Source organism: Melanotaenia boesemani, chromosome 7 (genome assembly GCF_017639745.1).
Source record: "Melanotaenia boesemani isolate fMelBoe1 chromosome 7, fMelBoe1.pri, whole genome shotgun sequence".
Classification (NCBI taxonomy): domain Eukaryota; kingdom Metazoa; phylum Chordata; class Actinopteri; order Atheriniformes; family Melanotaeniidae; genus Melanotaenia; species Melanotaenia boesemani.
Genome location: NC_055688.1, coordinates 21251816 through 21276522, shown reverse-complemented (window position 1 = coordinate 21276522; position 24707 = coordinate 21251816). Strand labels below are relative to the sequence as shown.

General features: G+C 39.2%; 1 protein-coding gene across 5 annotated transcripts; it reads left to right on the top strand.

Annotated features, from left to right (window-relative positions):
• Positions 1 to 1820: 1820 nt before the first annotated feature.
• mcf2a (MCF.2 cell line derived transforming sequence a) lies at positions 1821 to 23409 on the top strand. Of its 5 annotated transcripts, XM_041989921.1 has the most exons (30): positions 1821 to 2369; positions 6106 to 6174; positions 6341 to 6455; positions 6781 to 6871; positions 8236 to 8355; positions 8767 to 8883; positions 9002 to 9151; positions 9235 to 9350; positions 9455 to 9569; positions 10079 to 10198; positions 10496 to 10687; positions 10790 to 10981; positions 11160 to 11331; positions 12471 to 12547; positions 12674 to 12759; positions 12917 to 12983; positions 13146 to 13261; positions 13766 to 13835; positions 13949 to 14041; positions 14962 to 15054; positions 15200 to 15325; positions 15468 to 15689; positions 17291 to 17383; positions 17715 to 17793; positions 18035 to 18098; positions 19260 to 19360; positions 19773 to 19885; positions 21985 to 22097; positions 22318 to 22421; positions 22509 to 23409. In XM_041989921.1, the coding sequence occupies exons 1-30, from the start codon at positions 2258 to 2260 to the stop codon at positions 22547 to 22549; spliced, it is 3339 nt and encodes a 1112-aa protein (XP_041845855.1). In that variant the 5' UTR covers positions 1821 to 2257; the 3' UTR covers positions 22550 to 23409. The 5 variants fall into 5 exon arrangements, with proteins under 5 accessions (XP_041845855.1, XP_041845857.1, XP_041845856.1 ...); XM_041989923.1 differs by lacking the exons at positions 22318 to 22421; positions 22509 to 23409 and adding an exon at positions 19543 to 19648 and having other exon boundaries at positions 21985 to 22088; XM_041989922.1 differs by lacking the exons at positions 22318 to 22421; positions 22509 to 23409 and adding an exon at positions 19540 to 19648 and having other exon boundaries at positions 21985 to 22088.
• Positions 23410 to 24707: the final 1298 nt, after the last annotated feature.

Genomic DNA, 24707 nt, shown 5'->3' with positions numbered 1-24707 from the left:
TCATACATTCCATTTAAACATAACATTATTTCTCACACTTTTAGATAATCTTTTGAAATATATTTTCCATGTTTGCCCCACAAGCATACATAATCTAGTAGACATATTTATTAAGTGTAATTTTATTCACAAATGTTATATTTTTTATTACACGAATATTTTTATTGTGCAAAATGTTGAGCTCATTAAGTTGCCATGCTGTGCTCCAATTATGATGTGAGCTCAATCAAATCCCATTTGACAGTCTTTGTTGTGTTTACGAAGACAAGCAGCCCCTTTCAACAAACTCCCAACTCTGCTAATACAACCTCAGAGCAGGTTATAGTTTCTGATTTTAGTTTCCAGCTGTTGTACATTCTGAGAGTGGGGTGATTTTATGCTTCACTGATCTTTGCTAAATTCCATCATTCTATATTTAACCCTGACTTAAGCCAGATATAGCAAATATACTAGAGAATGGAAAATGTAGTCATAATATTATGATTGTGATTTAAGAATTATGTTGAGTTAACCTCGGTTGAAACTTATGCCTTTCTGCATTGTTTCTGTTAAGTTCATTTAGTTTGGGGAAAGGGGGAAAGTCTATTTTCTACTCTTTGTCTTGTCATCTTCAGATGGCACCATGTCAGAGATTCAGTTTGTGAAGAGGGGCTGCCTGCTTTGTTAAAATTAAGAAACTTTTAAGTGACATTGTAAATGCTATTTTCAGAGCTTATAATATGTTTAAATCTAATATTTTGCCTGTCTAAATGAAACATTAAAATGAATGGATTGTATTTTTAATGCAACATTTTTCCAGCCACTTTTTCTAAAAAAAAAAAAAAAAATGAAAATGGGAAAAAAAAAGAAAAAAGTAAAACAGCAAGAGGCTCTGTGGTTGTGGACCTGCTTTTGGAGGGCGAGCACCTTCAGGCACCTCAGGCAGGAACACTGTGTCACCTCCAGCCTTTTGAGTCTCCAGCTTCAACACTCCAAACCTCCAAGCTGAATGTACCTCTTTGAAACTAGTGTAAATCTGAGGATTTTCTGTAATAAAGCAGAATGTTTTGAAGATACACAAATTGCCTTGTGATTTGTTAGACTAGCAGTTGTGTCAGCAGATTCTGTCTGATGTAAAGATCTGAATGTGTGGGCGGTCGTGTGTGTGCGCGTGCCTGCAGCCACACTAAGCAGATGCTATGTAGTAATGAGATGGCCGAGAGGCTAAGCTGGATCAGCTGAATGGCTGTGTGTCAAGATGTAGTATTGCTGCTGTTGCACTGGTCCATGTGTGGCCTCAAATCAAGAAAATGTCAAACATTGTGTGTCGTAACATGGAGAAGATTTATTGACATGTATATATCCCCATTCTCCCCACTAGTCTGTGGAGTGTTATTGAGTGCAGATCCATTCAAGGGAGTTGTGGGCCGAGCAGTGGGAACTTCAGCTGAGAAGGGCTCTGTGTGACAGTATGTACACAATGACATCCTTTCATATTTGTTCTGAAGTTTGAATGTGATGTGTATTAAGGGGTGAGCTTCACTTAGGCCAAACTTGTTGGCAGAGGGAGTGGTAGATTTTTTTTTTTTTTTTTTGGAACAATAGATTTATTATCTGTCTGTACTTATATTAAAGCAGCAGAAAGAGTGAAGATGACAACCAGACAGTCCAACAGTCCAGCCTACATACAGAGAGCATAAAAAAAAGCCAATGAAGCACGAAGAAGTTTGATGTCAGAAGAAAAGTAGGGAGGGAGTTGGCAGTGTGTCAGCAGCAGACTCTTGAGCTCTGTGCTGTGCAGAGCTGACGCACTAAAGCTCAGAGAGGGGAGGGGAAAGAGACATAGACAGCAGTGGCCAGATGGAGCTGTGTTTGTTTTGAAGTAGCTGACTGCTGCTGAAAGCAGGGCAGGCTGTCGGAACTGGTGTGTATTAAGAGGGGGGGGGGGGGGAGAACATCACACCCTGTCAAGGCAACAACCAGTAAGCAAACTACTGTTTTTTGCTTGTGAAGACGGATCTTGAAGCTGTGTAGCTCAATGTGGAGGCACTCTATGTAGCTCAAGGTCAGGAACAAGCCAGCAACAACCTCAGGGAAGTGTCCTTTTGGGAACTTTAGACCTGCAGAGGCACGTGGGTATACGTTTCCGTGTTGTAGGCTTATGTAAACTTGCACTATGGAGGACTACATGACTCTGAAGAGGATGTGAGGCCTGGACTACAGTAAATAGTCTCTGCAACAGAGTTCTTCCAGCCTGATCTTGAGTCAGTCGGAGGGAATGGGCCCATCGTCATTGCAGGAAAGGGAGCCAGGCAAAGAGTCCAAGGAGGAGATGGAGAGCTACCACTGTCTCCTGCAGGCTGGCTCCCAGCTGGAAAACACTCTGCAGCGTAAGTAACGTGATGCTGACAGACCTCTTTTGGCTTAGATCACTATCGGGCTTTTCGACACAGTTCTTTATTCTGATACAATTCTCCTTTACTGTATTTTATAGTGCTTTTTATTACCTAAAATGTGTTGTAGCAGAGTTTGATTTAGTTTGATTTACAGTGAGCATCTATAACTTCTAAGAACCATTCCAGGAAGTAAATGGAGAACTCCACCTTAGGTTAGTGAGTATTATTGATGTGCCATTTTCTGCAGCTTTGCTCCAGCAGTGGGCTATTGCAGGGATTATGTCAGCTATTTTAAGCCATCACAGATGGATAGATTTTTATCCATAGGAATGATTTGTAGCCTCAGTCTGCATAGATTAATTTGTAGATCACTGGAACAATGTAAAAACTACTATTACTGTCCAATACACTAAAATTAAGAGATTGTAGATTAATAGGCATTGATGGTACACACTGCAAGATGCAGTGTTAAATAATTTAGCTACATGGCTAACTGCTACATAATGCAGATGCATTTAGAGCAGAAAAAAAATGTATTTGTTACTGTCAAGCATTTGTCAGTTATGCTTTTGTATATACCTTAAAACTGGTAAGGAAAGAGACAAAAAGACATAAATAGCACTGGATGTGACTGATGTGACTAGAGCAGCATCCTCCTGAGGAGAATGTGATTACTTTAGGATCTTGGCACCCTTAAGTTATTATGTCATTAATAGACCTTTGTCTCTTTACAGCTTCAGTTCATTGTGCCTGATTTGAAGTAGATAGGCAACAGACAGCAGGAAAAAGCCAGTCTTATTTTGAACTTTGCACTCTTGGTTTATCCTAATCTGCTTACAAATGGTGTTGTAGCAAACATGTGTAAGAATGAAAGTGATGTATCAGTAACCACAGACTTTTACGTAGCATGCAGATTAGCATTTTCATTCTCCTTACATAAGTGTTTTAGGTAAGTTGAACATTAAGAAAATATCATCACATAAATCTATTTCACATAATATGACAACAGAGTTGTTTACTCAGTTGCTGGACTACACCCTGAATGAGAATGTACTCTTACGATTACAGTTAAATCTGAGTCATCTGAATATCCACCAATGCTATTTAGAGCTTTAACTTTGTTTGACACTTCACACCCTTTTATTGTTTCAACTTCAGTTGACACCATAGCTGCTTTAAGTGTTTCCATATAGCCCAAGCTTACAAATACTAAGTTTGGCAATATTACTTGTGTGTCATGTTTGCATGTTCAATATTAATTTTTTTTTTATATTTTCTGTAAAAAAACTATCTCAGGAAGATGCAGAGACCCACTAAAATCAACAACCCGCAACTCAGGAAAAAATATGTTCTTGCCTCCATGGTTGATGCAATAGACCACATATAATAGCAAATATCACTGTAAGATTAGCTGAAAATAAACACTGTTACAGTGTCACAAATCCTTGTCAAACACCCTAGGACATTTAATACAGGACCCAGGACCTAGAAAGAGAACATTAAAAGCATCAGATTGCCTTTACAAAGCCCTGCGATACTATTGTGCAGTGTTCACAATTTAGGCTTTTTTTTTGGTTCAAAACCAGTCTAGCTTTTATGGATCCCAGCAGGTAGAAAACCCAGTTTTCTTCCACTGTTTTCCACCAGAAACCTGCCACCCACCAGTCTAATCCCCTAAGCATTTAAAGCTTCATTTAGCAAAGACCTCATGCCCTAAAAGCAGTGTGAGGCTCGGAACATGAACATGTTTGCATGTGTGAGAGGGGATTTTTTGCCTTCCAAGGGATTACATGTCTGCTTTTTGGGTATCAATGATATGATGTGTTCATGCACTGTACATTTAAAGCTAGCATAGCATGTGATTCGATATTATTATATTTTATTATTATTACAGTCATCTTGAAGATGCTTTTATCCAAAGCGACTTACATTGGTTAGTAGTAGGTTACTAGTGTTGAGGGTCTTGCCTAAGGACCTAACTGGAAGGTGTTAATGTTCATCCCCTCAGAAAATAATATTTACTGTGGCACTGTTACATCACTTCAGTAGTTTGGAAACTTAAGTCACCTACCTACCTACATTGATCATTGTCAAAATGGTTAAATAAGTGTTCAGTCAATTGTGATGTTATTAAAGAAATACATTCTTCTCATGTAGGAGCTGTAAATTCTGAAACTGGTGTAGATGGGTATAGCTGTTTGGACAACAGAGATAAGCTTCCTTCTCTCAGCTTTGTAAGCAGACCAAAGGGATTGGTCTAAATCAAATCTCTGTTTCCATCTACAATGGCAAACATTTCTCTGAACAGAAAATAAACAGAGTTTATTTGACTTTCATATGTACATACTGCCTTTCATCTGCCGAGGTCATGATGCATGCCCAAACATTTCTTGAAAGAAATGGACTCTAAAAAGCTTAGTGTGGATTGTCTGTTATAATTTATGTCATGTTAAATAGTGGTTAATATTGTTATCTGCTTCTCCTTGAATTATCAGGCATGAGGCACAATTGAGAGACTACAGCCTGTAAAACATGCAGTTTTGCATTTGCCTTGTGAATGTTGGATTACAGCCCTGTGAACTGCATTTACCCTAGTTGAAAACAGTCTTTAACACCAGACCAAGTCCATAAATTGAAGGTGTGTCCTGGCTCTCTGAATGCTTCCTGTAGCCAGATATTAATGATTATATAGCTATTCAGCTGTGACAGTAACCTTATCCTGGATCTGAGTGTAGACGGTCCAGCCATTGGTGCTGCTGTGGCCTGGCTTGGCTCAGCTCATCTCTGTTACAGACACACATCAAATATTTAGCAGGTACCAGTTCAGCTCATTACCTGCTGCCTGACACACACTGTTAATGCAGTTGGTTCATGGAAAATAACACCTAAGTTATCCTTCCTCTTTGTTTTGTTTTCTTCCTCTTTGTTGTTTGACTGTTATTTCTGTCTCCCTGCTCAAATTCTCAAGGTCCCTCTCTTCATTATGCACGGTGAAACCAACAGAAATAGAGGTCTGTGACTGTTTCACCATTTAAAATCAATTACAGTTACTTTTTGTTGAATTTTCAAGACAAAAAAATATAACTGACAAGTAAGGGTGCAGAAACCTTAATAACCTTAAAGTAAAGGCAAAAAGGTTAAACTTATTAACTCATTGTGAGTGGTTTTAATTATTTCTGTATTAAACTTAATGACATAATATATTGCAATATAGAATACATTTGTTAATTTTATCAATGTAACAGAGTTAAATGCTTCCAAAGATTAGCCCATCTTTACAAAGAAGCTCTGGATCTCTTTATTTCTTTATCCTTCCCCCAAAGTGTCTTGTCACAACCATGTTTCACGGGTGTGATTCTCTCATGTTTATGGTTTTATCTTAGAGTTTTTGTTCTTATGTACAACATCACTTGTAACACCTTATTTAGTCAGGTGTGTCAGCCTGGTCAATTCACCATAGGCCAAAGTTTCTCAATGACTACAAACAGAAGTAGGAAAGACCAGAACTCAGTTTTTAGAATAAGTGTTATGGGACATTTCATTATATGAAACATTAAAAAGACTCCCAAAAATGTTTATCTTTGTCATTAAAAGCATTGTGAGTTCATGCAATCTGCAACTGTAAAGCTAAAATGAACAAACAAAACCAAACAGGAAAAAAAAAACAGTTTAAGTGTTTTCATTTTTTGCATTCTGCTTTTTTAATTGTAAAACTTGCATCATCTTTCAGAGGTGACTGTCCCTCTGAGCATGAAGGAGGTGGGAGGCTATATAGAAAAACAGGTGGCATATCTGTCAGGTAAGCCATTTCTTAACTTTATTGGTCAATTTCTTTGAATATATATATATATATATATATATATATATATATATATATATATATATATATATATATATATATATAATTTATAATCTAAAGTGATGCATTTTCTAAAATTAATTGAATAATAATATTATTTTCATAGGAGGACGTGGGGAAGACTCAAGTGTCATCATCACCCTGCCAGAGTGCTCAGCATTCACTGACATTCCAGAAGAAGCTTTAGCCAAAGTTTTTACATACCTCACTCTCATCCCTCGGTGTGTGTCCTCCCTCTTTCATTCCTGCTGAGTCTCTGTTTCTGCACTGCACCAAAAGCTTGTATTCTGAGCACAGAGTCAGGGTTACACATCCTTCTGATGTCCTCTATGCCATAACCTCACGCTCCCTCCAGATTATTTGATCAGTTCGACAGCCAGTTCCTTAAATTGTCTCAAGAAGGCATGGAACCATTTTTGAGCAATTATTTATTAAATACTGTTCATTGTTTCTTACATGTTGTTTCTTATAATAAAATTCCTAAAGTACAAAATCCATAATTATTGCATATGACTATATAAATGCTATTTATTTGTTTCCTCTCAGAACAAGGCAACCAGGAGTCAAATTCATCATTATTTTAGACCGAAGACTGGATACGTGGGCATCTATTAAAACTGCACTTGCAAGGATAGCTGTAAGTTGTGTGTTTCTTGCCATAAAAGCTGTAGTATTCCTAACTAGTTTGACTGATGGGTGAGACATCATGTCTGAGACAGCTGGCCTTTGGTGATGTCTGAGGTTGTTTCATTATTAAAGAGTTGCTATCCATGGTACTGAAAAGCCGAATTTTTCCACAAAGCAGCATTGAATATTTTGGCTTAAAAATCCAGACTTCAAAACAACGCATAGTTTTTAAGAACACACTACACAATATGTAGCCTACTGGACGTCCCGGTGCATACTGCTACAAATGCATGAGTAAGCAAAAACTGTAAAATGACGCGGGATGCTCGGGAGAGATGAGGAAAGGATCAAGAGGAAGGTGGGTGGGAGGGAAAACGTTGCACTGAGGGCTGCCTGCCACCCTCCATCTGAGAGGCAGCAGGCGGCAGCAGCGCTGCGGCTGTTGTCAGGAGGCAGCCGCATATCTTACTCAGCTTGGCACCGACTTCCAGTGGCTGGGTGGAAACTTATGCTAAAGCGAGATGGCTTCTGACACCATGACCGATTGCTTTTACCGCCGAGGGATGCCGAGGATCCGTAGAAGCCCGGTAACTAGCGCTTTGCGTTAGAATAATCTCGTGAAGAGTTTGCAGTGAAGTTTTTGGGTGGGCAGGATGAATGCGGCAGGGGCACCGGCTGAGTGTAGCACTGCGGTGCAGAGCGCGCTTTTCGCTTAGTCATGCAATTGGCTGTGTGCGAGCGCACAGACGAAACCCACACTTAGGACATTTCCGATTAATGTTTGAAACAGGAAGGTCGAGACAGGACAAAGTAATGTCAAGATGCGTCACATGCAATTGATACTTTTATTAAACATTCCGCAGAGCTTGCTTTTATATTATTTAAATATGCATGATGTAATGTTCAGCTTGAAAATGGTTCCAGATATATGTTTATTTACTCTAAGTATGTCATAGTAGTCATTCACTGCTCCTGTCCCATCTTTCACTAAGCTTGATATGCTGCTGTTATACAGCTGTTGCACCATGATGCAGATGCTGCACAGGAAAGCCAACAAAGTCACGCAATGACATGAAATTATCTGAAAATCAATTGCATCATATGATGTGTATAGTGGTGCAATGGAACCTTTAATCCATTAGACTGACAGTAGTCTTATCTCCTGAGTGACAGACCAGAAGTCTCTCCTGCCAGATTGTGAGGATAACAGCTTGTTAATGTTCTTTATTCCTCTCAGGTCGAGTCTCTTGCTGAGCCAGTATTCACAGAGTTGCTCACATCTTAATGAAGATAAACATATTGTTTTGATTTGATAGAAAATTTTCCATTTTTTGCATCCTCATTGTAACTCTGAAACTCTTCGCCCTAATCCAGGCTTCCTTTCCTGGGAACCTCCACCTGGTTCTGGTGCTCCGACCCACCAGCTTCTTCCACCGTACTGTCACAGATATTGGCTTCCGCTTCAGCCAAGACGACTTCATGCTAAAGATGCCAGTAAGGCAGCTCCTCCTCAGTTACCAAATATGTCTTACATCATGACAAGGTACAACTCATTCTTGTTACAAACCGGAGCTCCATGAGTCAAATATTGTTTGGTAAACTAGACAGAGAACACACGTTGATTTCAGATTGAACTTTTATATCAGAACAATCATTATAAAACAGCCAACTGTTCTGGTATGATTTGTTTATCTCTGGTAGTGTAAGTGGATTTTTTGCTGCCAGACACACTTTTCTGAAGCTCTTCTGCTTGCTTAATAGTTCCACTGACACTTCATTCTGCTGTCTACAGATGTTGGATTTACTATATCCTCAGCTGATTGTACATCCTTTAGTCCTCCTTTCACTATTATAGGAGAAACAGTAGAGTTTTCTGTAAGGTTACAGGTTTGTCTGCATGTTTAGGTGGTGATGCTGAGCTCTGTCACAGACCTGCTTCGCTACATTGATGAGAACCAGTTGACGTCTGAATTTGGAGGCACTTTGGACTACTGTCACAGTGACTGGATTGTTTTACGAACGGTAAACAAATTCAACAGCATTCATTTTGTTATCTTTCTGATATTTTCAATGATTAATAATGTGTTTGTACCATTTTCATAAAGCTACAGCTTATTGTTATTGTTCATTTTTGCTACAGGCCATTGAAGGTTTTGCTGTAACAGTCAAAGACATAGCTCAGATGCTGCAGGGCTTTGGTACTGAGCTGGCAGAGACTGAACTGCCTGATGAGGGGAAAGCCATCGAACATCTGCTTGAGACTCACACTGAAAAGTACAGAAAACTCAAGGTAATGTTTTATGCAAGCCCTGTTTATTACTGTTACCATTTTGGTATCAATCTGATATTTATAATACAATATCTGTTTGAAAGGATGCAATCCGGTCAGTTTCAAAGGAGGGTCGCCATCTTCTCTCCAGCCTGGAGACCACTGGGAAAGAGGACGATTCCCAGTGGGATGTGAAGCTGGACTGGGAGACAGTCCAGCGGTAAGACAGTGACTGCTCTCAAATTTCATACCTCTGAAAATCAACTGAGGATATTGTAGTGAAAATAAGCGAGAGCTATAAATAAGCTCCTCCAATTCTTTTAGGCTTCTTGTCCAGCTCAGAGATATGGAGTCAGCCTTTGATGGCTTCTTTGAGAAGCATCATCTCAAACTCCATCAGTACCTTCAACTGCTCAGATATGAGCAAAGTTTTCAGGAGGTAAGGATTTCATATACTTCTCATGTGCATTCATGATATCTTGTTTATTTGCATACTCCTCAGAAGTTAACATCTTTTAATTTAGGACACGTGAAGAAATCCCCAAGGTCTGATTAAAATATTAAATGCTGTCAAAGGCACTGCAGCTACAACAAAACTATGAAACTACGAACTGCATTGCTTTTCATTGATTATTTTATATGTTGAGTAACAAACCAGCAGTTTTGGTATAACTCCATAGATCATTGTTCTTCAGCAGTAATGTCCCTCGTGGAAAATTCACACCTTTGCTGGTTCCAAATACTCTTAATATCATCATGTTTATGTTACCTTGTCAGTCCAGGAAAACTGGAAGGGCTTTCATTAGGCATATGGCCCTTTTTGCCTATTCAGGGTTACGATGGTTAGATGCTCATGGATAAGCTGGCAAAAGTCACAGCTATTCTGACTGGATTACTTTGACTGATACTGACTGGGTATAATGTGGATATATGTGTGTTTTTATTTAGATGAACTTATGTCTGGAGCATCTCATGAGTCAGGAGAAGGAACTTTCTATAAATGTGAATACATTGGCTCAAACAGAACAGATGCTCAAAAAGCTGGACACTCTGGAATCTAACGCACAGGTCAGTAGTTCTCTAATTGATCTTTCACAGTCTGATCTAATCTCCCTGGTACATTTGCAGCAAGCATATATTATACCTAGTCTTTTTTGCAATTGTTAATGCACTTTGAATAAGAGCTTGTTATATTAATGTAGAAATTGCTGTAGGAGTTGTTTACCTGTTTTCACTCAAAAAGTTTCAACCAAAATATATCATTTGTATTGGAAAATGGTAAAATGTTTTTATATAACTGTAGGTCTAAAATGGACAGGAAAACTGACTTCCTTCCCCGTGTTTTTTTTTTGTTGGTTCTATTAGGAGTTGATGGCTCGAGCCCAGATCATCATCCTCCACGGACACCAGCTATCAGCTGGTCATCACTATGCCATGGCTCTCATCATGCAGCGTTGCAACGAGCTTCGCCACCACTGTGATACACTCTCTGTTGCTCTCAAGACCAAACACTCGCTTCTTCTGCAAACACACCAGCTGCTGCTTTGTCTTGAGCAGGTAATCATATATATATGCATACGTTCATTAATTTACAAACATGTACAGCAAGGGCATTCTTATCAGATATCAGTCTGACACACATGTGATCTCTGCCTTCAGGCCCAAAGTTGGTGTGATAATGGTGCATATATGTTGGCCAATCAGCTAGTAGATAGGTTCCACAACAAAGAAGGAGCCCAGGCTGCTTTGAAGGACATTGAAAAGTTCCTGGAAGAGGCGCCCTCACTGCTGAGCTCCGGCTTTGAGATCTTGGCCATTGAATATGAGGCTGTCATCACGCCTGATCTACAGGTCAGCTACTACAACCTTAAAACCAGTGTTAAAAGCAACCAGTACATTCACTATTTTTAAATTGGGACAATATAAAAACCAGCCTCTGGATAGAACAAAAGAATAAACCATACATGAGCATGCTACATGTCCTTCCTTCTACATGTTTTCTCTTTTTTTGTGTGTGTGTCTCTGTTAGGCCCAGATTAGGAAAACGTTTGAAAAGCATGCAGTAATGCAGCAGATGATCCAGAACAGGCAAGCTAGCCTCAGAAAGCTGGCTGATAAACATGTGCGACCAATCCAGCTGGTGGCCCCCAGACCTGAAAACCCACCACGCTCTAAATCCCCGCTCTTCTCCCCAAAGCATGGTATAGCACACACACACCCATATGTGCATTAAAAAGGATAGAATAAAATAAACAGTACATAACCTCATTTATGTAGTGTTATATTTAAAGAATGATCTTTATGACAATAGATTGTTTTAGGTAAGTTCCCCGGATGTGCAGCATATAACATCAAATCTCTTTTGCTATTCTCCCTCCCCTCTTTAGTGGTATCAGTCTCCCTCCCTCCCCTGAAATGTTTCCTTTAGGCACCATGGTTAAACTATCACATTACAGGGTCCAACTGTGTAGCATCCAGGGTTTTTCTGAATGGCCTTTGGGGTTTGCATGCCGCCTTTGCACACATGCTTGAAGGAGGGTACTATACAAAGTCCACTGGGAAAAACCTGACTGCTCGCAATGGCTGCCAAAGAAGCTTATGTGGCTCATATAAATTAAAAGACCTCTTTTTATCTTTCTTTACACCACAAGGGAGGCTTGCAAAGCTATACTGTAGTATCTAATTAAAACTGTATGTTCTATCTATTGTGGGGGTCTTTTGTTCCACTGAAGGTGCCTTTATCTATTGAATGTATAACTTTTTAGCCCTTTGCTCACATTCATTCATGTCTTTATAGTTTTGTTCTCTACAATAATTAGCCATAGTAATGAGAGTAATAAGAAGAAAGTGGGAGTGATTATAAATCCATTCAGCATTCTTTGATACATTAGACACAAGCCACTTCTAAATAGTGCAACTTTACATGCACATACTTGCATTTTCACATGAATGCACACCATTCATGTGAAAATGAATCATCATGTAAGAATCTAACTGAACATTAACATAACTGCCACACACTGTTTTATATCTGTCCTCCTTTAGAGGAACAGAGCTATTTTTACTGATTACCTAAAATGTCCATCATTATTGATTAATGTTTTTTTTTAATACCGAGCAATCAAAAAATTCCTCAGCAGAGCCAATAAATCCCTTTGAGGCTGCCATGTTCAAACTCTGTCATAAAAAAATAATAGTGTTGGATTAGCAGACTGACTTGAATTAGTCATTCTCTCTGTATGCTTCCTCTGTGCATATGGAAAAAGACTGTATGTGAATTTCACTCATACTTTTTGATGAGCTGCAGCTGCTGATGATGATAATGATGTGGCTATCACAGGTGATGGTCTGAAGTTCACATTTGACATCTCTCTTCCTGGGAAGAAAGCATCCCGAAAGAGTCCTAACCCTCGAAAAGTAAGTGATGTTTGAAATTTCTGTTACATAAATTAATTTCCTTCCATTTCCAGTTTCACAGAGACCTGAAAAATGTTTATGATCTCATGTTGTAATTATCTTGACCTTGGTGGTGTGTGTGTTCAGATAGAAGTGATTCATGACTACCAGGAGAGCCGAAGCTGTGTGTCATACAGTCTGGATGGAGATGACAGCCCGGATCTCTTGAAGCGGTGAGGAGGAGGAGGCATCCGTCCACCCATCTGTCTCAGTGCTGCTTTTGATGTTGTTTACTCAGATGATTCTCTTTGCTCAGTGCTAATGATGCCCTCTGGCTCTCCCTCTTTTTTTTAATGTCTGTCTGTGTTTGTATACATGTTTGCGTCACAGTCATGTGATGAGGGAACTCATAGAAACAGAAAGAATATATGTGGAGGAGCTGCTTTCAGTTCTACTGGTAAGAAAATTTCTAATATTCTTGTAAAGAATTCAAATATCTTCATTATTAGTTTTAGGTAATAGGTGCATGTGTTTGTGGTCTAAATTTCTTTTTAAATTTATCTTTGATGCATATTTGATCAGTTTTGCATAAATCATATTGTTTCCATAAATAATGTAGGGTTACAGGGCTGAAATGGACAACCCAGCTCTGTCGGGGCTTCTGCCCCCAATTCTTCGCAGTAAGAAAGACATTCTCTTTGGAAACATGCCTGAGATCTACAATTTTCACAGCAGGCAAGTTATTAATGACTCACAACACAAAGAGACCCATTTGAATGAAAAGAAACAGGAACGGCTGAGCATTGGTGGCAGCCACCGAATTGCTTGCCAGGTTTCAGGAGCTGTAATTAAGGTTTATTTTTCAGGTTGTGATTTACTTTCTTTCTTTTGGTTTTTATCTAAAGGAAACTCAGTAATTCAGTACTCACTTACATGGAGATGAACATTTGTTAAATATTTTGGTGTTGCTTCTTACCTGCTGAGTTTAGGCTCAGTTTAGGCATTTTTAAAGCCAACTGTCAGCACTAGAAATAAGTGGTCTAAGAGATATTAATAACTGCTAACGTTACTGACAACTGATTTTATTTATAGAGTAACTATATGAGTAAAGTTTTATAAATGTTAAAAAAAATGTTAAAGCTTGGGAAGCTATGGATTGAAATCTGGGTTTGTTTGAACCACTTCCTTTGTCTTATGAGATCTAATTCTTAACCTTTGACCTTTTTGTTGAAAATTCAGGGTTTTTCTTCAGGACCTGGAAGGATGTCTTGAGGCTCCAGAAGGTGTGGGAGTGCGTTTTCTTGAGCAGGTGAGAAAATGAATGTTTATCTTGTTGTGTCTTTTTGTACTTTGGTCATTTTTACATAATTTACAAGTAAATTCCCAATATTCAGAACACATTCCTCTATCCTGTCTATCCAGAAAGAAAATTTCCAAATGTATGAATGCTACTGTCAGAACAAACCACGCTCGGATGCATTGTGGAAGCAGTTCTCAGACTGCAGCTTCTTTCAGGTCAGTTTTGCCATATTTTCACTTTTTTTTAGCATCTCTTATTATTTAGCTGTCATATTTATTTAATTGAAATGTTCCTTTATTCAACCAGATGAATCTGCTCTGAAATTAAAAATCTATTTTTCAAGAGTGATATGGCCAAGAAGGCAGTATGTCCACACAGAAACAGTCAGATTGACCAAAGGAATTTTCCTCTCGAACCCTCATAATCTAATTAAACTCCACCTGAAAAATCATTTTAGTTAATCTCAAATCAGTCTGTAAATTATTCCAAATAGATGGAGCAGCATATTTAGAAGCTTTTTTTCCCCCAAAGTTCTTTTCCCACACTCGGAACCAGATTGAGATATTATTGTAGAATAAAATGAGAGCAAAGGTCCTTTTTATTCTGGTTTTTAGACATGTAGGTTGAGAGATATAGGATAGCTTCATATAATTGTGTGTTCTCTGTCTATTTAGCTTTAAACATAAAAATCAACTAGTGCAAAATCCCCCAACTAGAGAGACAGCCATTTAGCGGTAGCGTACTCAGTGCAGTGATATGTATGATTTCCACAGCCAGTAATGAAATACAAGGTACAATATTACATAGTATTTAGTTTAAGTTTGCCTATATTTGGATTTAACTGCATATAGCACCAGCTTAAGGTGAGTTAAGGGAATATAAATAACATCAAAGGCAAACTAGAGTTTGCTATAACTACTCCATAGTTTTGATTATTGAAGAGGAGAAATGATGGATGATTATATCATCTGCGTAGAATTGAAAGCATGAATTAAATTCTCACAAAGATTGTTGCTAGTAATTAGTTGCATTACACGTGACTTAATATTAGTTTTTTGACAAAATAGGAGTTTGCTGTGATTTTTCATTGACAAATTCAACATACGTTGTGGTTGAATTAGTCTTCTTTGTGCAGGAGTGTCAAAGAAAGCTGGAGCACAAGCTAGGTCTGGATTCATACCTGTTAAAACCAGTCCAGCGACTCACCAAATACCAGCTGCTGCTCAAGGTATAGCATGAAGACATAAGTTGTATTTTTCATTTACTTCACCTTCTTTTCTTATTTACTTTTGTATTCATATAAAAAAAACAAGCCAGATTCAGCTATATTTGTGTGTGGATTTCCTACATATGCTGCATCGGGATGTTCTCAGGAGCTGCTAAAATATAGTGCCAATAGTGAGGGAACCTCTGAGCTGCAGGGGGCGCTGGCAGCCATGTTGGACCTGCTCAAATCAGTCAATGACTCCATGCATCAGATTGCCATCACAGGATATGAGGTAAACAAAATATTTTATTTTCTCTTTTTCTTTCTGTATTCCTCAAATTTAAATAATTTGAGATCAGGCTGTGCTAAAATGTGTTGAATATACAGTATTTGCAACATAAAAAGCAATAAATACCTTCTTCCATCATATGTAGGGTGACATCTGTGAGCTTGGCCGTGTGCTGATGCAGGGTTCTTTTAGCGTGTGGATTAGCCATAAGAGAGGTGCCACACGCATGAAGGAGTTGGCTCGCTTCAAGCCGATGCAGAGACACCTCTTTTTGTATGAGAGAGCTCTGCTGTTGTGCAAACGAAGGGAGGAGCACGGAGATGGCAGCGACAAGACACCCTCATACAGCTTCAAGCACTGTCTCAAGGTTGGTCTGTACCGGATGTTTCACATGCAAATATAAAATATGCATGCATATAATAAACCTCATGGTAATGTGAGGTTTAGTGTCTTACCCAAGATAACTTAAACACAGGGTGGGAAACAGAACAACTAAGCTTCTAATGGGCATACTTTCACTCTACTTCCTGAGCCACAACCATCACCAATCTTTGCTCAAACAGAAATGACGCTGCTGCAAACCTAAAACTCACTCACATCTAGTATTTATTACTAAGATTGCTAAATGTAAAATATACAGTATGTAGAATGTAACTGCACCGATGCCGTCAGCAGCATGTCTCTGCTCCTTTGGAATATTTCTAAAGAAAAAAGATATTTGAGTGGAGGATTTCTCTTCCTGACCTGACGTTTGTTACCTTGCTGAAAATGCATAGAATAATTTGTAGGGTGCCATGCATGGACAGAAATGTTTTAATAATCAGTTCATACCACAACTTGCAACCACTTCTGCATGTCCCAGTTCTCTCCAAAGGAAGACGGTTGTACTGTTTACACAGCCTGTTCAGTATGAGACTGTTGCACCTGTGATGCTTCTCTGAGTTGACAGCTGAGGTAGTAACAATAGCTAAATCGATGTGTGTGTGTGTGTAAGAAATGGAAAAAAGGAACACAATGCACCAGGTAGTCGCTGTTGTTGCTGCTTTGATTCCACAGTATCAGTATGCCTTTAAAAAGCCTAGAATGGGATGGTGCCACACCTCCAAGGAGTCTTCCTTGCAACGCTGTAGTGAAACCTTCTTTTACTGTGGCCACAAATGAGAAACCCACAAACACAAACCACAGTTTCTTTTAATATTTTAAATTCCAAAACAACATGTCCCAGTTTAGATTTTTTTCTACTCTCCGACATTTTTGTTTCCACACTTTTCTTCTGAATGACTCCCTTTAATCTCAGTCACATTTATGGAATCCTGCAACAACTCAACTCCCAAAATACCAAGAGAGATTTTCCTTGTGCAAAACTTTTGTCCTATTTTGTACAAAAATGTCGTCCATAATTTTGTCACGCACGTATGGTAACAATCTGAGCCTGTAATTGAGCCCTTTTACAGCTGCTGATGACACATTCCTAAGACAATACTCATCCAATTCCAAATGCTATGAATCACTGAAAATAATTTGTTCTTACTAAAAGTATAAACATTTAATAAAAACTAAAGTGACAAAAAAAAGTATAAAATTGATGAATTAACCAAATTTAATCACTTATTATCTACAGTGATCAGTTCTCAGGCTTTAGCAGTTTGTGGTGAAGAGGATTATTTGCAGGAGAGTCTGAGCTGATATTGGCATAGGTGTTGCTAACGTCTAGCAAGCTGCTCAGCCGGTCACTACTTTTGTTGTAATGCTGATGTGTGGGATGTCACATCTGCTGTCATTCCAACAGCTGCAGCTCTTGATTTATTATTGAGGATGTGGGAAGGAAGCAGCCACAAAGCTGAGGTGTGTGTGTCTGAGAGTACAAATGTTGTGTTAAGACAGGACAGATGTGTTGCATGATGTAACTGATGTGCTGTTAGCGTGGTTCATCTTAACGCTGCACTTTGTGTGTGTCTATCCTGGCAGATGACTGCTGTGGGGATAACAGAGAATGTCAAGGGAGATGTGAAGAAGTTTGAGATCTGGTATAGTGGAAGGGAGGAGGTCTATGTGGTTCAAGTAAGAGGTTTCGTACTTTCACTGTAGATTTTAAGTAATTTAAACTGGAGATGCAATTACTATTACTCCAACTGTTATTGTTGAACCAAAACCAATCAATCAGTAACAATTTCAATAATCAGTTTATATTTTAATATTTGTAATGAAATAATAGAACTCTTCTCTTAGAATTAAATGAATATATTTGGTTTTATGGGTGTTTTGAAGCAGAGCATGCTATATGGATTCATTAACTATTTAACAGAAATACAATTAATTGTATAATCTACAGTGAAAAGCCTTTCAGCAGAAATACCAACATGTAACCTATCCTGTCTCCTTTGTCTGTCAGGCTCCTACAGTGGAGGTAAAGATGGCTTGGCTCAATGAGCTCCGGAGAATTCTGACCAACCAGCAGAAGCTGCTCAGAGGTCTGTGAGAAACTTCACTTGATATGAGGAAAGACTCTAAGAACAAAATTCCCTCTTAACCTTCAGGGCTTTAACTGATTCTCACTGCCATATCCCTCATGAGACATGGTTGAAATTCCACAGCTTGTGGTGAGCCTTTGGGCTTAGAGTTCCTCACCATGGAATCAACTGCTTTCTGTTGAAATAGCTGAAATCTCAGTTTATGTCACCTAACAACATCCTGCTCCTTTTCTTTTCACAGATGAAGCATATCAACATGGCCAAATGACTGAACACATGCAGCTTTCTCCACCACTCACTGAGAGGTCAGTAGTGTCAGATATGTGTTTGGAGCATGACTGTAGGCTGACAAATGTACAAACACACAGGCGCGCACAGAGCTATGACATTTGCATTGTCAAATGAGATCAAAGCTGTGGTGAACGTGACAATCATTTCGTGTCTGCTTTGTGTGTGGCAGACTGTGACAATGGGCACAGACCCGTCTCTGTTCGTGTTCACTGCTGTTTAGTTGCCTGTCCCCACTCCTCCCATCCCCTACCTGCAGGGGCGTGCGTCCATCCAGAGGGGTTCCCAGGGGCTGTCTGCCGGGGCTGGACTTTGTCTCGCTGTCAGCTGACGTGTTTCTGTGCCTGCGGTCTCGGAGCCCCCGTCACCGGAGCCCCCGGCAACGGCCCCGGCCACGCCCCCGCCACAGCTCCAAGTGCCACTGACCTGCTGTAACGCTCAGTGGTAAACTCAGCCTCGCTCGCCTCACCACGGCATGAGGAGCGAAAACCCCAGACTGCTGTGTTTGCATACTGATCGTCAGCTGCAAGCCCCCTCCTTTTTCTTTTATCACCTCCATTTGTGGTTCATAACTGTCCCCCACTCTCCTCTCTGGCGCTAGTGTTTGAGCAGCTCCTCCATGGCTTTCTAACATGGAACCAAAAGACTATTTCTTATTTCTGCATCTCGGATTTGCTATTTTGCATGTAATGCAACAAGCAAACAGAAGACGAGTTTTTGTTTCATTCCATGACTTCTCCTTATTTCCTCATGACAGCTGTGTTTTTAAGATGGTGCTCGTTTTTTGAGATCTGATTAAGCATTTTATCTTAATATCCACCAACAAATTGACCAAATCTCCAAATGTGGATCTTAATAAATCGAGACCAGATCTTTTCTTGTGTTGACACATGTGAACTCTATGTGGACATTGTTTCAATGGCCTGTAAGTTCAACTGCGGGTCTTGCAAATGGCTGCTGAGTATTGTGTGCTGTCTGGCTGGTTCCTGATAGGTCATGGCTGTGTGAGAAACAACAGGGCAGAGTTGTTCTTGGAACTGATCTGGGGCCAGTTTTATATTATCAGTCAGACTCAGGAAGCTGACCCGAGGTTTTATGACTGAGGACAACATCTGTCCTGAGCGTGACTGACTCTGTGCTGTGTGTAACCACGGGTGTTTTATTTGTTATTTTCTCAGCAAACAGCAGAGGACGTCAGTGAGCTCAGAGGACACTGAGTCAGGGCGAAGCAGTCCAGACCCCCAGCCTCACTCCCCTAAACACCAGCACAATCGCAGGAGTGAGTAAAGCTCATCCTGAGACATTTATATCATAATCAAGTAGATACTTAGTAACTTAATCAACAAAATTTGCAGAAGAATTGATTAAAATTCTACTTGCTATGCACACGGTTGCATTGCTTTTGCTGATCAACTTCATTATAAAATCTAATGTAGATATTTGACTTTTCGCCCTCAGCAGTTCAGGTGTACTTTGACCTGAAGAACCAGGTGCATCGAGGACTTTGGGGGAAAAAGGTCCAGCTACTGAGATTAGCTTTTGATTCTACGTTCTTGTTAATTTCCCAGTAAGTGACAAAGGGGTCATTTTAATGTTGACATAGTTACTAAGTATCTACCTGGTGCTTTTTCAGGGGTTGTGTTACAGCAGATGTGCTCTTCGGTACCTTTAAGAACATGTCTGTGTCCCAGGTTGGCCAGGGGCGCATCACACAGCAGACATCTGCGAAGGTCTGGAGGAGTGGTCTGGAGGTCGTGACGCCTTTCAACCATCTGACACAGAGGAGGAGGGTTTGGTACAACTGGTGAGACCAAATGCACATCCATTTTGAATTCCCTCAGCTTTTGTTAACACCACAGAAAACTAAATATGTTTCTAATAAAGAAAACAGATGATTATCTTATTGGTTGTAGATGGTAACAACAAGGAAAAGCTTTACTATTTTGCTTCTTTTAATATCTAACTATACAACTCAGTGAAAATTTGCCAGTCCAGAGGTTATTGTTAAAAAGACATTTAGAATTAATGGAAGGTCAAAATTTAGACACAGACTATTTGAAAATGAAAAATGTTCACATTTAGCCTATATTTGACCTGGATTACAAGTAAAACATAAATATACAAGAAATTTCATGACACACTTTTATTCTAACTCTTTATACCTAGTAGAATAGAGGCCCCAAAAGGTCTGAAATGTTCAACGTGCATATTATATCTATTTTTCTTCAAATCAGTGTAAAATCCTTTTAGATGTTTGACAGTGAGAAATAATCCAAAGATCCTTAATTTTGTAAGAAGGAAGAAATTAGTCCATGGCATTGTATTGTTACAGTGTTAGATTTTTTTCTTACTTTTCAAAGATGGTCAAAAATGATGTTCTTTAATATTTAAGAACTACTTACACACATAAATCAGTGGACGCCACAATCCCTCAGATGTTTGGATTAATGTGTCCTCACATTCTGTACACGGCCAGAAGATTCACATTTACAAGATTTACTACTAATCAAACCGTTTAGCACAGTTACAAATTGCTGCTTATCTGCAGAGAGCTTTACACACATTTACATACATTCTTGCACATTGATCGCATCCTCACTGATATATCATATAAAAGGAGTATAAGTCATACCTTAGTGCTTTGGAGGTACTCTGAAAGTCCCTGACTAGTTTATATACACTGCTCAAAACTCCTAGTCAATCACATTTCTGTGAAATCACAGCCCTCCATGTGCTCGCCAGAAGTAGCCTGACTGCCATTAGGTACCGAGATGAGATCCTCAGACTCCTTGTGAGACCATATGCTGGTGCGGTTGGCCCTGGGTTCCTCCTAATGCAAAACAATGCTAGACCTCATATGATTGGAGTGTGTCAGCAGTTCCTGCAAGATGAAGGCATTGATGCTATGGACTAGCCCGCCCGTTCCCCAGACCTGAATCCAGCACATCTGGGACAAAATGTCTCGCTCCATCCACCAACGCCACGTTGCACCACAGACTGTCCAGGAGTTGGCGGATGCTTTAGTCCAGGTCTGGGAGGAGATCACTCAGGAGACCATCCGCCACCTCATCAGGAGCATGTCCAGGCTTTGTAGGGAGGTCATACAGGCACGTGGAGGCCACACACACTACTGAGCATCATTTTGACTTGTTTTAAGAACATTACATCAAAGTTGGATCAGCCTGCAGTGAGTTTTTCCACTTTAATTTGAGTGTGACTCCAAATCCACACCTCCATGGGTTAATAAATTTGATTTCCATTGATAATTTTTGTGTGATTTTCTTGTCACCACATTCAATTATGTAAAGAACAAGGTCTTTAATAAAAATGTTTTATTCATTCAGATCTAGAATGTGTTATTTTAGTGTTCCCTTCCTTTTTTTCAGCAGTGTATTTACATTGTAGTGGTCTGGGTAAAATCGTACATTGTTCAGAGTGTTAAGAAAATCAGTTCAGCTAAGATAAAATTAGTTTGTTACTGCTGTCCTGACATTTACAAAGCTGAACATGGTAGTATCTGCTCTCCGGGTTTAATGTTAATGTGGATGTCTGGGATACTTCCTCCTGTAAACACAGATCCACTGGACATGTGATCCTCCAATCAGACACTATAATTAAAGAAGCTATAGCTCCATGGTGCCGGCAAATGTCCAGCTGCAAAATTTAGTATAAAGAAGCCTTTTATAGTAATATCAGCTAATGATTGTATATATCTTAAATTTGATGTTTTAATCAAATGGGACATTCAAATAAATAGAGATTTTATTTATATTTTAAATCAATTTTGTGGCAGTCATTTCTATTAATGTTGTTCCTGCGTGATAATTATACCTAATTTTGTATTCCCATGTCATACTGTATGTTTATTTTATTTTATTCTATTTTTTTTTAAAACTGTGTCAGTCTCCAGGCAGATACAGGGTTTTTACTGACTGCCCCCAAAATGGACCAGACAGCATTACCATCAAATGTGGAGATGTCATTCAACTACAATTTGAAGACAACAGGGGACGCTGGTGAGTTTTTTTTCCCCCCAATCATAAATCCAAATGTTCCAGTTGGTTTAATGATTGGCATAAAATCTTAAACTGTATTTACTTAAAGTAAAAGACCAAATCCCTGCTTTACAGAATGTGAAAGAAAATTTAACCTTATGACAGCACTTATTTATCCAGTTTGTTCCTGTAACTATCTCCTCTATCATCCTCTCTAACCATTTATCATCCTGGGGGAAAGGCTGGTAAAAAATCTGAGTCGGCGTCAAGAAGGCTTCATAGCTGCTGTTAGCCTGCAGCTGATTATAGGAGACAGCGGCCGAGAACAGTCCTGCAGGCTGGGAGGTAAAGAAAATCCCTATACTTCCATGTTGAGTCATGGTATTGCCTCACTTTGATCTTTTTCTTTAGAAGTCTGTGTTATTCTTGCAGACCCCGGCAACCTGAAGGTGAGGAAGCTGAGCTCCCCGTAGAGAAGAAAGTGCAGTGTGAATTTAGTATTTACCTGCGGATGATGAGCAGACAGAAGGAACAGACTAAGTCACATCTGTCTCATAACTGATGCACTATCAGCAAACCTCTCCTCGCTCCTCTGTGCATCTGCTTTCCTCAGCACCATTCAGCTCATCAAAGAGAAGGAAGTGGAACTCCACAGACATTTTCTTCTATAGCTTTCACTGATGACCTCCTGAATGAATGTTTTCAGATACAAGGTGTTTGCAGGCATCAGCACAAAGGTGCAGGAGCTGTTTAAGCCCTACAGAACAATCAACAACATGCTCCTGGATCTGGATCCTACTTGGTCTTCCTCTTTTCTGACTGATGGTCTTTCCATCTGGTCCCTTAGGCACTTAATCTACAATGCATACAATCAGGATATAAGTCTGCTGTTGCAGCAGGGGGGTCATTTCACAAACTATGCATTCTGTTCAGGCTTATACTTGAGGTTACACTATATCTTAGTGCTCGGTTGTGTGTTCCTGCTTGTCTCAGTTTGTGCTGGATGGATGGGAAACCAGGATTTTGCCTGAAACATTTCTTAAAACAGAGACTGTTGTTCATATGATACCATTTGTAACGATTAATGAATCTCAGAGTTTCATTTTTGTGTACTTGTTTGACATTTTCCATTTTCCTTAAGGCGCCACTCTTCTGTACAGTCTGAGAGTTTAAATACCAAAATGTGCCATGCCATAATGCCTTTGTTTTATTCCAGCTTTTTTTAAGAGTCTGTTGTATATACTGTTTGCAAAATGAATTAGTCTGTACTTGCTCTGAATCAACTTACAAAAAAAAAAAAAAAGAAATCAACAGGCACTTTAATAAGGTGGAAGTACAACGTTAACTAAAAATCCACCTGAATGTGTTCTTTGCTTGCTGCTTTACCTCTCTTACTGGGTATTCCCCTCTCTCTTGCTGTGCTGCTTTGTTTCCTCTTGAATGTATGATGTTAGGGAGGTAGGGGAGGCATACCCCCTGCATGCAGACTCAGTTGACACTTCAATGACTGTAATGCAAGACCCAGAGAAACATGATGGAGATGGATGGCAACCTATTCCCCTGAGACAAATGAGTTGCAGCAAAATACTGTCATTTTACTGGAGATCTTGTCTAAGCTGTCAGTCACAGCACAGACGAGATGGAGCGAGGCAGAGTGAGAGGAAAATTATGCTACATGTACTCAATCACCACAGAAGCAGACTGTTTCCTTCTCAACATTACAGCTCAGTTAATCTCCGCTTTCCCATTAAAAGAGATCATACAGCCAAAATGAAGTATATACCCTCTGTGTGGAACACTTAATTAAATATTGATTGTAGACTTACATGATTTACCACATCAAATTGAGGCTCTGTTTAGAGGTCTGCCTTTGATATACTGTGTTTGATATGGTAATGAGTTCAGAAATTGGGAGGGGCCATTGTGCACCACGTATTTCCAAAGTTGTTAATTTATTTATTTTGCTGTCATATTATTGCTGCATATTGTGAGGTACCTATGGTGTCCCAAATGAAATCGCATCTCCATATATTTACAAAAGCTATGCTAGACTCCACTGCACCACCCCCTTTATATTTCCTTTTAGCTAACATGATAAAATAAATATGATTTCCTTTGTTACTTCAATCCAAAATGCTGCAGAATTTGCACAGATTTTCCAGGTTGGAAAATAAAAAGGAAATTGCTTGAAATATTATGAATCCCAGTGAGCCCAGTAACACGAGATTGTTGATGAACATGTCTTTATATGAAAATGCATGGTAACTGAACAATGAGCAGGTTCTTATTCTAAGGTAGTCACTTTGTACGGCATTGGTTCTGTAAGAAATAATCTTTGAAAGAAAGGTAGTCATTGCAATAGCTTTTTAAAAGTAATTTAAGTAATAAAATGTTTTAACACACAGTTTTTTTAAATTTGTTTTATTATTTCAGTAAATGCAGACTTGAATAAGGATCAGTTGCAGATCTTTGTTCTTTGAACTTTTCTTTTCATGTGATTTGAAACCGTTCACATTTTTTTCTGGTTTTACACACCATAGCTTAGCTTTGTTCTGCTGCACCTGCTCAAAAGCAGCTGATTATTAGTATTATTTTTTTTTTGTAATTTGTTACTATATAAAAAGACACTTT